This window comes from Lepisma saccharinum, chromosome 11 (assembly GCF_977018435.1).
Source record: "Lepisma saccharinum chromosome 11, izLepSacc3.1, whole genome shotgun sequence".
Classification (NCBI taxonomy): Eukaryota; Metazoa; Arthropoda; class Insecta; order Zygentoma; family Lepismatidae; genus Lepisma; species Lepisma saccharinum.
This window is the reverse complement of record NC_139239.1, coordinates 61336310-61349838: the sequence shown is the minus strand read 5'-3', so window position 1 is coordinate 61349838 and position 13529 is coordinate 61336310. Positions and strand designations below refer to the sequence as shown.

Genomic DNA, 13529 nt, shown 5'->3' with positions numbered 1-13529 from the left:
CGATCCAAGCCATAGAAGCCAGCCAACACCGACGCCAAACTCCATCCACCGCGACGCTACTGCCCGAAAATCCAGCGCCCGATCGTACCGACGCTTGGAGATGCCCGAAGCCCGAGAGAGAGAGAGAATATTCCAGATCGACGCCGAGAGACAGAATTCTATACCGACGCTCGAGAGATGCCCGCGAGTGGAAACAGTGGACCGGAGAGAGAGACGCATGAGAACAACCAGAGAGACGCTCGACGTGTGAAAGCCACGAGTTAAGAACGCTACCCGAAGAATGAAAGTGCCAAGGATGACCGAAGAGTGTCCATTGCCGCGGTTACTGACCGAAGGAACATTTTCGCTTGTACGAGTTTTATAAATACGCTCATCCGAATATCGCTCGTCCACCGGAGGGGTCTTAATTTCACCATACTGCGCAAGCACTGTACGGATATGGCTCTCGGTTATTTCCATTGATATAACATATAGTCTCACTAGTGTAGTTGTCCTATCAGCCCAGTCTAATCTAATTTCATGCTCATCATCCTCATCACAATACACTAACTTCCCTTCAAATTTAGTAATTAACTGTTCGGCTAATAGACGCGTCACTAGCTTAATATATACGCACTTACGGTATTGGTCCAGTTCAATACTTAATACCTGGTTTTAATCAATGCAAGAGTATCCCGTATCCAACGATGAAGCATCAGCGATGATGGGCACTTCTTCACACTTGAAAACCATAACTTTAGCGTATTTAAGCGACGGATTTCCATTTTCCTTCAATTTAACAACTTTACGTAACTTGAAAATTTACGCGTTTCGCGTCTTCTAGCAGAGTCCCGATGACTCACCGGTTCACGAGCAGAGGCACGGCGGGCGATGTTGCTCGAGTGGGCACTTCCGCTGAACTTACTGAGCCACGTCGTTTCATGTTTAATCTTAATGTTTTGATAACCTGCATTTAAAGATAATGCTTCTTTTATTACGTTAATTTTCATATAACTTGTTAAAGTGTGCTCCATGGTAGTGTAACTAACCGCCCAGTCGTTTCTGTTAACTTCTCAAAGGTCTTTTATTTGTTGAATATGTATTTTAAATTGGCCAGGGTCGGGCAAGTGTGGTATTCACTATTGTATAGTGATAATGTAATTTTTGCTCGCGCCGATGTTAAAGAAAGTGTTCCGGCAGCTGGAGACTAATTAAGTATTGCATCACCCTGTAGAGAGGTAATTGTTTTTAAAGGATGAGAGAGGCTTGCTGTAACACCCCCGTTCGATTTGGTTTGGTTTGATTTAGTTCATTTTACTTCGCGTTTTGTGAAGATGGGGATGAGTGATGAAATGATGAAATTGATTAATGGACATTCACAAACAACCAAGCCCGACCGGGATTCGAACCCGGGGCCCTTGGCGTCGCAGCGCGATGTGCTAACCACTCGGACACAGTGTCGGGCACCCTCGTCCGAGAAATTGGTAACAATGTCATACTTGCGTACTGATGCGTATGTTTCATGTGAAGAAAAGGTTCAACCACGCCGACCTATCATTCTGATAATTGTTTTTGGACGACGAGCATTTTCATAGTACTGAGCACAGGAGCAAAGACTAACGACCTAATTCAATTTCATCTTAACAAAAGAAAGAGCAAGTTGACGAATGAGAACCTTGTAAGTGTGTTTTTCATGTTGAAATACTCCAAGAGAATGAATGAGTGAGTGAGTGCACGTATGAGTCAGTGCGGACTTGTAATTGCAATTATATATGTTTCTTTTTATTCCAATATACATATACAATATATTTGTACATATTTGTACTGTTCGTATGAGTTGTAATTTACGTTTACATGCACCAGGTGTATCAGGTATAATGCTATTTGTGTTTATTTACTATTGGAGGCGATAGGTCTCAGGTAAATTTAAAGGTGTCATATTTCAAGGTATTTAATTTCCGTCTCCGCTCTGATTGGGCAACCAGACAGTCCCGAGACCCGAACTCAACCTGGATCGTTTGCAATCGCACGAACGGCACCTCCTGCCTATTGTGACGTTTGGTCCCGTTCCGGGGAATGAAAAATATGTCACCGGGGACCGGGAATGCGATTGTAACATTTGCCGCCCCTTGCAGGTACTTGGGATATCGTGCCCATTAGGCGAGTGCGATACCTATTTTTTTTTTTACAGTAATTGCAAAGTAGTGGCAATTGTAAACCTGTGCTGCGTGAGTGCATATGTTCAGGATAAAATTCCACTTTTAGAGTGTTCGTAGCGTCGAAACGAGGCGTCAAACAGACAAGCGTTATGAAGAGTGACGTTTGTGCGGTGACCTGTATTTCGAGACTCGAGAGGAGACTTGCCTTTGAGACCAATATGGGTGTCTTTATAAACACACGTAAACGTGAATGAAACAGCGATTTTAAAATGGAGACGAGACGGCCAGTTACGCCTCGTCTGGATACCATCCATAAGTTCTCCCGCTACCAAGGAATGAAAGGAAGCTTTATCTTCTGGAACTAAATGTGGATGTTGAAAACCATATTTTTTTCCTAGACATTACTGTACTGCCGGGCGTAGTTCTGAAATAAAGAATCTTATATATTAGCTATATTATATTATGATTACAGTTCCTTAAAACAATACTTTCGCACTAAAAAGATACACATCTCTTCGCAGGAAGAAAACAGGCATTAGGGGAAAATTCGGGCTCTAGTAATGATTAACTTACCTTCCAGTCGTTGTAGAAATCTACTCGTTTGTCCGCCCTTATCCTCGTGACGAGGACGTTGGCCATGTGGAGCAAGTCCCTGGAGATTCCCCCTATCTCCCCCACATTGAACTGGGAAGCCCTTTCGCTGGAGATCCCATCCCCCTGGGAGTATCCAAACAGGAGAGGGTTGAACTCCTTCAGGATGTTCGGGAGCGTCAGGTACGTCCTCCAGTTCCCCTGACCTCCTGCAAGGAACAAGGCAACAATTAACTAAGGGACTAGCTTAACAATGCAGAAGAGCAATTGGACTAGTGTTCGAAATATCATTATAGCTGATTCAGTGTAAGTAGGCTCCTGAAAGTGCGTTGTAGGAAACCAAGTGGTGTACCAAACGCAATCCACACTTTTTGAGAAGATTGTGGTGGGAAAAGACATAATAGGGAAAACTTGGGTTTGTCCGCTACACTCCTATTCTGGGAGGGGAACAGAATATGCTGGTGGCACAAGATAACGCTGGAAATAAAAAGTGCAGATGTTTCAATATATTAAAAACAGCCTGAGTGTATGTCACATTCACATCAAGATGATTACAATGATGCATCTTACGTTCAATCTGTGGGCAACTTATTGGAGATGCACCTTCAAAGTGGAATCTGAACCACTGTACAATATATCTCCACCAGGAAACGAACCCAAGGACCTTTGGATTACAATGTGAGATAGCATTAGTAGATCTTTGTGAAATAGAAGTAGTTCTGTGTTATTTGTACTAACAACGATTGCACAAACGAATAATTCAATTACTCGGGCAAGACTGTCGCTATCATAGGAAATATTAGACTTAGAATGCTCTCGCTTTGTGCTCATCAGTTGACGTTATTGTCTCGTAACCAACAAGTTCCGGATTCGATTTCCGGTATCGACTTATTTAATGTCTAGTCCTATAGTCCCGATTCATGGATTTGTACTACCCTTCATTTTATTTCTTTACTATCTGAAATAGGATTGCTCTAACATTTCCTTATTGGTTGTACTAATTTGCTACCAATAGTTTTTTTTTTTACAATACTTAGTCATCCTTCTTAGCCCCCGTACCCCTCCCGCTTAATCCGCCAGTGGCTCCAAGGGTAGGTTGACTGCAAGTAAAATTTCTATTTACCAGCTTCATAGGTGGCACCAGTATCTGTGAACTAGAATTGAGTGTGGGTTGCAGTGCTTATTAAGATTGGGTGACATGTTTACGTAATCCAAAAACACACGGCCATTTAAGTATTTATTTATCCTTACAAACAGCGATTCACATGTTGTTATTATTTTTTGTTTGCAACAAGGTTGCAGTTATACTTTCATTATTAACTTTGCATCCTTTATAACTGCAGGGACCAAATTTTTTACCTACACATATTATAAGTACGATGGTATGTAATATTTGCAAAAACTATGAATAAGGTAGCAAGACCATAACAATATAAGAAGTAAATCCGTAACTAATAAACAATTACACAGATTTGCTTCAATGAATAAAACAAGTTAGGCGAATCGTTTAGGTAACAACCAGAAACAGAAATAGTTTTGACTATTGTTTGGTAACTAAAAAAAACATATACGATTACTAAACAAATTTGGTTCTGGTGATCAACCAAATTTGGTTCTTTGTCAACCTATTTAAACAAATATTCGGTTACGATAAATTATTTTTGTGGTTATTCCAAGCTTTCATCACTGTGTAACTAAAAACAGCATAACTGATTTAAAATCAATTGTTTGCAATTAAAGAACAATAGTTTTATGATTTAGTTTAGTTTAATTTAGTTTAGTTAGCTAGTTTAGAAATGATTACACTTTGGACATGTGTATGGCCACCAAAATTGTAGGAGCATATTGCAATATGCCCTATAGTAAGCTCATACAGCTGCTCATGGAAATGCTAGAAATACATGATCCTTTGTGAGTTCTGTCATCTTACCAATGGACCAAGAGATCCCTCTGTTCTCCACGAACACTTGAAACACCTGAGTGGCCGCCGCCCCGTTGCCAGCGGTGAGGCTGTCGCCCATGGCGGCAATGACGTCGATGTCCCCCGGCCTCAGCTGGTGGACGCTCTTCGGCCTCTCCGGTGACCTGAAGCCTGTGACGTTGCAGAAGAATGGTTCCTCATTGGGCCGTGCCAATTGGAGCCTCTGTTAAATAGAAATCGCATTATCACCATTCAGAAAGACATAACCAAACATTCATTCGAGCCTAATTTTAGCTACGAAATCACGTATTCACCCCTACCCTCCCGGTAGCATAGTGGTAACGTCGTCCCTTGTAATCAAAGGGTCCGGCAACTACATATCCAGAACTATATTTCGGAAGGGGTTCGAAGAAAGTGTTTCACATGTAATAATAATAATAATAATAATAATAATTATTATTATTATTATTTTTTAAAAAGTTTATTATTAACATGTTAATAAGATAATTACGTTTATTATAATAATTGTTATTGTTATGAACAGGTAATAAGGTCACACATAAGAAAAGAGATTTAACAGCAGGTATTCATTATCTAGCTTTTGCCTAATTAAGGTAACTAAAATTTGTGTAAAAACTGCTGTCTTACCAAATAGATAACTATTGAAATTTTAATTGATTATTTATTGAATACCTAAATGATTGATAGGCCCAACTGATAAAGTAAAGTCCCTGAACATTATTTTTGTATTATTATATATTAGGAACGTTACGCATAAATTTTCGCAGACACTGTCAAGGCAAGGCTGCAAAATCATAATTTATTCCTTACTACTAGGCAAAATCAGCGGAAATAAATCAACAACAATATACAACAAAAAGCAAGTATTTTTATTGATTCATTTCGAACTTAGTAACTCTCACGGAGGGGTCCGGACCCCCTGAACCCCCTATAAATACGTTCTTGGTTGCCGGGTTCGATACCTTGAGGGGGCACATACTGGTTGGGATCCACTTTAAACTGTAGGTCCAGTCCCGATTAGCCTTACTGTACATAAGATAGACTAAAAACAAAGTACGTAATCATCATTCATCGTCATTGTCGCTATTTGCATTAAAGAGGCAGGAAAGTAACAAAATAATAATAACCATCATTGTCGTAGCCGGGCATTGTTCAGCGCCATTTTATCCGCTCTCCTGCCGAAATTTTGCCAGATTGCATTGCCGTACAAACTTCGTATGTATACAAGATTAACTTTTATTGATTGGCTCATGTTTTCGTGTTATGCAGTGAAGGTTAATGGATAGCAGTATTATTTTCCAGTAACAATTTTCCAACGTATTATTTTTATCGATATCTGTGACCCCGAATAAAAAACACGAATAATGTACAAGTTATTCGCACCGTGTAGTTGGTTAGAGAACCGGATTTGTAGTAAAAGTCGTAAGTTCGATTCCAAACACAGACTAAAATATCTAAATTTGTTTTCCTGGAAACGAGAGAAGAGATGCTCTCTCGAAAAATAGTGTTATAATAAGTATAGTTTGAAGCACCAGACAATGGATAATGTTAAAATTAACATTGAATTCTAATGTAGAACCATTGTCACTAACATCCAGAGAATTATGTCTAACAAGCTTTTCTTTTTCTGCGTACTAAAGTGTAACCACAAACAGAGGAACTGTACTACAAACAACATTCTCAAAATGACTTTTTACCTTCTGCACGTGAGCCACTCTTAGGTTTCTTGAGTTCTCTGCGCTTCTCCCAATCAGCTCCAGCATTACGAGTCGAAATGCATCCGACGGGTTTCGAGCTCTGGCTATAGCGTTCAGAAACCCCCTCTGGCTCTCCACTCCAGACAGAGACAGCCACAGGGTCACTAGAAGCACTCCATGCAGCCACCTGAAAACACAAAGAAACATTTTTATGCTAGATATGGACTTATGTGTACGCTACGAGCCATAGAAAATCAACATTTTCTATCCTGTTGGTGTCCAATCACGCGACACACAGTAGCGGCCGCTATTGACATTTCTTTGTTCCGTTGGATACGTTCATACTGTGTTATCAACTAAGGCAAGAAAGATCTTCCTATGAAGATACAAAACAGGCGTTTCTATAATCCAAAAGCACTAAAGACCAGTATTGTTAATTAGGCACACACAGGATATGTACTACGTAGAAATTTCCAGCGAAAAATGCAGGGTTCGAGTCCTGGTCCAGCCTGCATTTATCGATGAAAATTTCTAAGTAGTACATCTCCTGTGTGTGCCTAATCTACAATAATTAACATCTCTACGCTGGAAGGAACCAGGCAACGTCGAAGTCTACTGCGTTTCAACTGCAACATATCCCGTTGAGGTAGCACTGGCAGAGACGATTCCACGCAGATAAAACACCGATAGCGAAAACTCAGGCGATACCAGGCCGGCTCGGTATCCCGGGTTCGAGTCCTGGTCGAGCCTGTATTTTTCGTTGAAAATTTCTACGTATATCCAGCATGGTGGCACGTGGATGATTTGAGAGAGAATGGGCATTGCCAACAACTTCACCCTGATGGAGTACCTGTTTTTGTTTCCGTCAAGTACTATTGCTTTCAATGTCTTATCTGACGGTCAAATAAATACCAGTTCAACCATGAGTCTATACCGTGAAGTATGTAATTTCTGTGTTACGACGACCCCATTCAGAGTCATAGGGATTATTACAACCAAGAAATGGCAGTGAGTGTACATACAGGATAAATAATGTAACATGCCATGAAGGAATATGTTGGATATACAACAATCCTGGACATTTCTGGAAGTGATATGATCAGCACCACGCTCCAGCCGTCTTTGATTCTGGTGTCCATGTGCTGTCATCTTCTTCTATACAAGAGTGGACACCGCAGTCTCGGTGGAAATGAGTTTGTGAATCAGTTGAATGACGAGAAACTCCGCCGCAGCTCATCGTGTCGTTGCTAAAGGACTTTGGTCACCTTGTAATCAAGAGATCCCGGGTTCGATAACTGGTGGAGGTAGATTGCACAGTGGTTCGGTTCCCGCTGTATACCGCGTTTGTTACAACCTGTCTCCTTTCCCGCGCTAGGGAGCGCTCGCCAGTTTCGGTGCCAATGAGAAACGAGGAAAATATCGTCTGCTGGGCAGCGAGGAGCGAATGGAAGCCAGAAGAGAGGCGCTTACGTAGACGCTGTTGCGACGTTGCGTATTTTAATTGGCTGCCTGGCTTTGACTTTCCCCAGCACCGAGAAAAGCCAGGGAGCAACTAGCGCGGGAACCGGGACAGGTTGTAACAAACGCGGTATAGTACTTGCCTTTCTGTGCGTAAAGTGAACTTAAATATAAACTCAAACTAAAGGGCTTTGGCCACCAAGGTCGCCTGATCTCATCCCACATGTACTTCCTAAGTTAAATGCTGAAAGAAAAAGTGTATGACAAAAAGCCATGGACTCCCATAGAACTGAAAGAAAACATTTGGTGGGAAATTGAACCTTGACTCCCGAGGTATTTGTGAATATCTTCCGTAATGTGGAGAGGCATGTCCAGACTGTCTTTATGTTAGGTGCAAAAACTTTCAACACTTGCTATAAGATCACAATGCTTCTCATACACTAAGGTATCTCCGTGTCAAATTGCACTGAAATTCTTCCATTAGTTTGAAATGAAATTCAGGAGCCGAGGTAGGGTGGAATACCCTCTATGCGCGCGCATGTATAATATTACTATTTTTTTCATATTTATTGTGAACGCATCAAGTCCCATAGCCCGTATTTTCTGTCTTTCAAGTCCCGAGTCGTCTACTATTGTTTTAAAGTGTGTATCTAATTGTCTTCATGATGTCGGCATCCTCGAAGTTTTGGAGCTCCCACTGCGGAATTAAGCTCGGAACCGCTCGCACCAAAGGCAGGAGACCTAACTCATGGGATAAGTGGGCCGTTATTTCTAGTATTTCAGGAGACAGGGTAGCTCCTTTCAAGCAACCGTCAGCACCTCCTTTCCACTGCAAATCTCCTCCTTCAATGCCTTCTCCACCTACGTATAATACATTTGTTCAAGCCTGTTTCATAATACCATGAAAACTAAGTACCAAATGTCTCTTTGTAGTTAGATAATTACTCTATAACATCTGTTAACTATTCTGTTGTTCTTGGTGGAGAAATGTGACAAAAAAGGTGTACTTCGTCTTCTAGTGACCTTCAAACTGTCGTGGTTAATGTTCATTCGTGAGTGCCGGCGCTGTAAGAAAAACAAGCAAAAACTGTCAACGTTGAAGGCGAGTGGACATTGTTATCATGTTGCATAACGACTTCCATGGAAGCATGCTTCATTACGTTTTAGTACCTGAACTGTCTTTAGTGTAACTGCAAATTTCCTCCTGTGCATCTTGACCAAATCCAGACTTATCACTCAAGATCACTTAGTTCCGTTATTGTCTCGGGGCCAAATAGTCCGGTAGCCACCGATTCCACTTTGATCTACTTGACGTAATATAAAATTTCCGTCTGTTTATGGAAGAGGGACCCCTCTTCATAAAATCTAGTCTAACACTGTTCAGGGGATTCTGCCCTGGGTGATCTCCTTGTCATTGATCTAATATTGATTGTTCTCACATATGTAGGAACAGACGAAACTTGATTTTGTTGAGATGAGGATCTGACACTATAATTAAGTTCTTCCATATATGAAATTTCAGCAGCTAGTTTGTTTAGAATGTTAAACTTAATTTGGCTGTCAAAAATGGTCTCCTTATTGAACTGGCCTAGGTTACGTCTAAGTTCACTCACATATCTTGAGGCGTGTTCCTTACACTTTAACACCTTATGTTCGGGTGTGTCCAATTCACCACAGTTATCACAGGTGTCGCTATTTCTCAAGTTGAATCTCCTGTCTTCTGGGACAGGTTCGGGGTGCTTCTGTTTGAGTTTCTGCCGTATGGACAAATAGTTAATGCAGCCATGTATTGCAACGTTCTCAAGAAACGTTGCCGAACAATACACAATAAACGACGAGGAATGATGTCTTCCGGCATCATGTTGCTGCACGACAACGCATGGCCACACACTTCAGCTGCCACACAGTCGCTCAATGACTCATTTGGCTGGGAGCGGATGGACCACCCTCCATACAGTCCGGATCTCGCCCCTAGCGATTATCACCTATTCCTCCACTTGAAGACTTTCCTCGTTGGGAAGCGATTCAACAGCGTCGATGATAAAACAGGCCGAGACGGATTGGCTGTCTAACCTGGCGACAGATTTCTGTGATGAGGGTCAACAAAAGCACATGTACCGCTACAAGTGTCTCAACAACGATGAGAACTACGTTGAAAGTAGCTGACTGTACATATGAACTGCCACAGAGGTACATAATTAAATTTCTTCCTTTGTATATTTTTGTTTTATATCAAAACAGCCCCCTAATTAAAAAATAAACCTCGTGTGTGTGTGTGTGTGTGTGTGTGTGTGTGTGTGTGTGTGTATATATATATAATAACAACGGGTAACCACAGACACTTTCACAGCGTATAGGAGGCATTAAGGCAAACAATATTTCTTAATGTCCTTTTTGTCCCGGCTCGGTGGCCAAGAGCGTTGTGCGATAGATTTTCGAGCTCAACACCGACGTTCCTGGATTCCAGTCCGGCCTGAAAATGGATGTTATCTTTGTGGGTGGCCCTTCATTAGTTTCATCTCATCATCACTAATCCTCATTGTTGCGGTTAGCCAATAAATAGAAGAAATGCGACTAAAATAACAAGAATACAATACACTGATAACTTTTTCTGTTTGACTCCTCATTTCGACGCTACCAGTCCTCGAAAAACGAGATTTTATCCTGAAGGTGTATGCAACCACGCAGCACATGTTCACAATTGACTTTTCAATTACTGTGAACAAAAGATATGACGTATCTGTTAATAATATGGTAGATATATACTTGGTATGTCAGAAGAAGTCACGAAGTAAATTTCACTATGTAAATTTTTCAATATGGTATCAAAGTCTTGAAGGACACCGAAAGTCTCGGGTAGCAAGTCTTGACACTGAGACTTGCTTCGCTCTCGTCTCGATTACAAGCCTGTGTGGGTCTCAATCTCGTATCAGTACCCTTCCTTATCGAATGGGAGTCCTTGCGGATTCTTGCTAATACTCTGACAACATTAATGAAGACTAAACGCACGGCCATGAAATTAGGCGGGTAGCAGAAGTTCGCGCTGTTGCCACGTCGGAGCACAACCCCGTGTGATCGAAGGTTTAAGAGAAAGAAAGATCTCTTGTAGAGTTGATCTTTGTAATCCATGTCATACAAACTGACAGTATTTGCTCGAAAGGTTAGGGATGAAACAAATGTGCCCTAGAGAGAGGTCGGTCTGACGCTCGAACTAGGCAACGCAGCCCGGTTGACGTTGCCACGCGGTGCGCGGGAATCAGCGACTTTTGTCCCGCTCTCGCTTTGCTTCTCCCAGATGTGGCAACAGCGCAATTCTGCCCAGCCGCCAATTTTCATGGCCGTGCGTTTAGGAAGATAAATACTACACTGTTAACTTGTTGGAGCTACGTGTTGTGAAGCATCCAATTGTGTGTGTGCTAACTGCTAAGTGTTTGAAATGCTCAGAGACGAGGAAAATAAGTGTACTCATGAGGCGAGGAAGTGAAGATAAGTGTCGTCTCACCGTGACAAGTCCCGGCAGAAGCTGCAAATCCGGTTGCTTTGTTGAAAGGGTCAAGGGTAGCGGGTGTTTCCCTTGGAAGTCTAGGGCCTTTTGTATCAACCTTGACCGTTCTTTGACAGTCTAGAGGTTTCACTGATGATCGATTGTTGCATAAGCATTGTTGAGATGAATTAGCCGTTTCTGCTCCGAGACTGTTTCAGACAAATGTTATAGTCAGATTATTTTCACAAAGCCTACAACATTTCTACCAAAGCCCAGTCAGCGAGCCTTGGAAGATCATAGAACGCCGAGGGATTGGTGCTACCCTGGACTGACGTCAACAACTTACCGTAACCGCGCGACAGAAGGATTGATTTAAAAGGCCTCTTCCTCTTACAGAAGGGAGTTGGAAACACTTCATTACTCCAGTATTTTGATAAGAGAGTGAAGGGAGGAAGATGTTGCAGATAAGGCCACCGTACCGTGAGGCACTGAGCCTGAGGTGTTGGTAGGCTATAGTCACGTAAACTTATTTCCTGGAAGTTTTCTCTGCGAGTCTAATCAGACATTAGCTCAATAGTTTATGGAAGAATTTTGTGTCCTTTCCTCTGTGGGTTTGTGTGCGTGCCCGATGGCGCCGACGCCTATTTGTTTTTAAATTGGACGTATTTTAATTGTTCCCATCGATTAATTGCTGTAATGGGAATAAACCAGATTAGCAAGATATAAATTAAAGATGGATAAAAAGAAACAGGCATGACTAGCGTCCCTACTCTTGTTGAAGATACGACAAAATAAAAAATGTTTAATATTCTTCATATGTGACAGTATTCTTTGGATATTGTCTGGAAGTTTGTGTTAAACCCCTACCTCGCAATTTTTCTGATGGAAAAAACTAGTTGCAGCCGTGTTTATGGTGCTAGAGGTTTCTCAGAAGTAATGATAAAATAAGGTCACAGAATGCGCAATAGCTTAGCTCGCGCTTTCCGGTATTTGTATACAAATCTATTCTACGAATGCTTACGTCATTGTGTCCCTTAACTGCATTATGCAGACTAACTAAGCTCTGGTGTCTGGACACTCAGCCACTCAGCTGTGTCATTTCCATCTATGTTTGTGATTCACAAATTCCACCACCTCTCCTCCTCATTTTTGTGATTATCCCAAATTGGCAGAAAAGCTGAGTAAAATAAAACAAACTAATCAATCAGTTATTGGGTTCTTGCGTTTTTCACTTTCTCTTCCTGATCGAGAAACGATATTCCTCATTATGGTCATTAATTATTTTCCATCATCATCGTGTGCTTAATTATTCCTTAAATCACATACTAATTTATGCTCTCCGCTGTCTGTCCTTAGTGCAATCGATCTTAATTATGTGAAGGTTAAGAGAAGAAATTGTTAAGAGAATATCCCAATTGTTTCTTCAAAATTTAAAATATCATAAATTTTACGAACTGTTCTTAGTTCAATGTCAAGGGAGGAATTTCTCCTATACGTTAAAAATATTCCGGCCTCCGTGGCGTTAGCACAGGGCCCTACAACACCATGGGTTCCGGGTTCGAATCTCGGCCTTGGCATGGGTGTTCATTGTGAGTGTCGCTTCATCAATTTCATTATATCATCGCTCACCCTCATCATCTCGATTAGTCAAAAGTGGCAGAAAAATAAACCAAATCAAACCTTAAAAAAACTGAAGATTAGATTACCAAATATAAAATACAGTAATTACTTTGTTGGCATAGCAGGCTTTGGGGCAGAGTGTACCTGCCTTAGGATCATAGCTTCGAATTAGCTATAATGCATGGATGCGTTTTGTGAGTTTTCCTTTATGCTTATACTTTTACCCATTCATCACTTATCCTCGCCGTCACGATTAACCTAGAGAGGTAGAAAAAGGGTCTAAAAAATCGCGAAACTACAAAAATACTGTGGCCACAACATTTACGAATAGTGAACGACTAATGGAAATACGAATGCAGATTTCTATTACTTTAGTAACCGTTCAGTCTTAAATTTTGTGCACACTGTTATTTTCGTGCAAGGAAGTGTTCCCGGGACATCAGCCGGTCGACGATTACACTGGTCAACAAATTTTAACTTTTTTTTTGCGACATGGATGAAAATTCACTTTTCTTTATCAATCCATGATGCTGAACACGAAACTGACAATGAAAATGCCACTCGACTTAAGGTTTAAGAATTATACGAGTTATTGTCGA

At 41.3% G+C, this 13529-nt stretch overlaps 1 protein-coding gene across 1 annotated transcript in view; it reads right to left on the bottom strand.

The window, feature by feature from the left end:
- LOC145995272 (phospholipase B1, membrane-associated-like) overlaps positions 1-13529 on the bottom strand; it is a 52347-nt gene that overhangs the window by 25042 nt on the left and 13776 nt on the right. Inside the window, exons 2-4 of the mRNA XM_083131858.1 lie at positions 6369-6555; positions 4660-4873; positions 2712-2938 (exon numbers count right to left, since the gene is read on the bottom strand). Coding sequence (XP_082987984.1) covers positions 2712-2938; positions 4660-4873; positions 6369-6555 — 628 coding nt within the window. The remainder of the gene's footprint in view (positions 1-2711; positions 2939-4659; positions 4874-6368; positions 6556-13529) is intronic.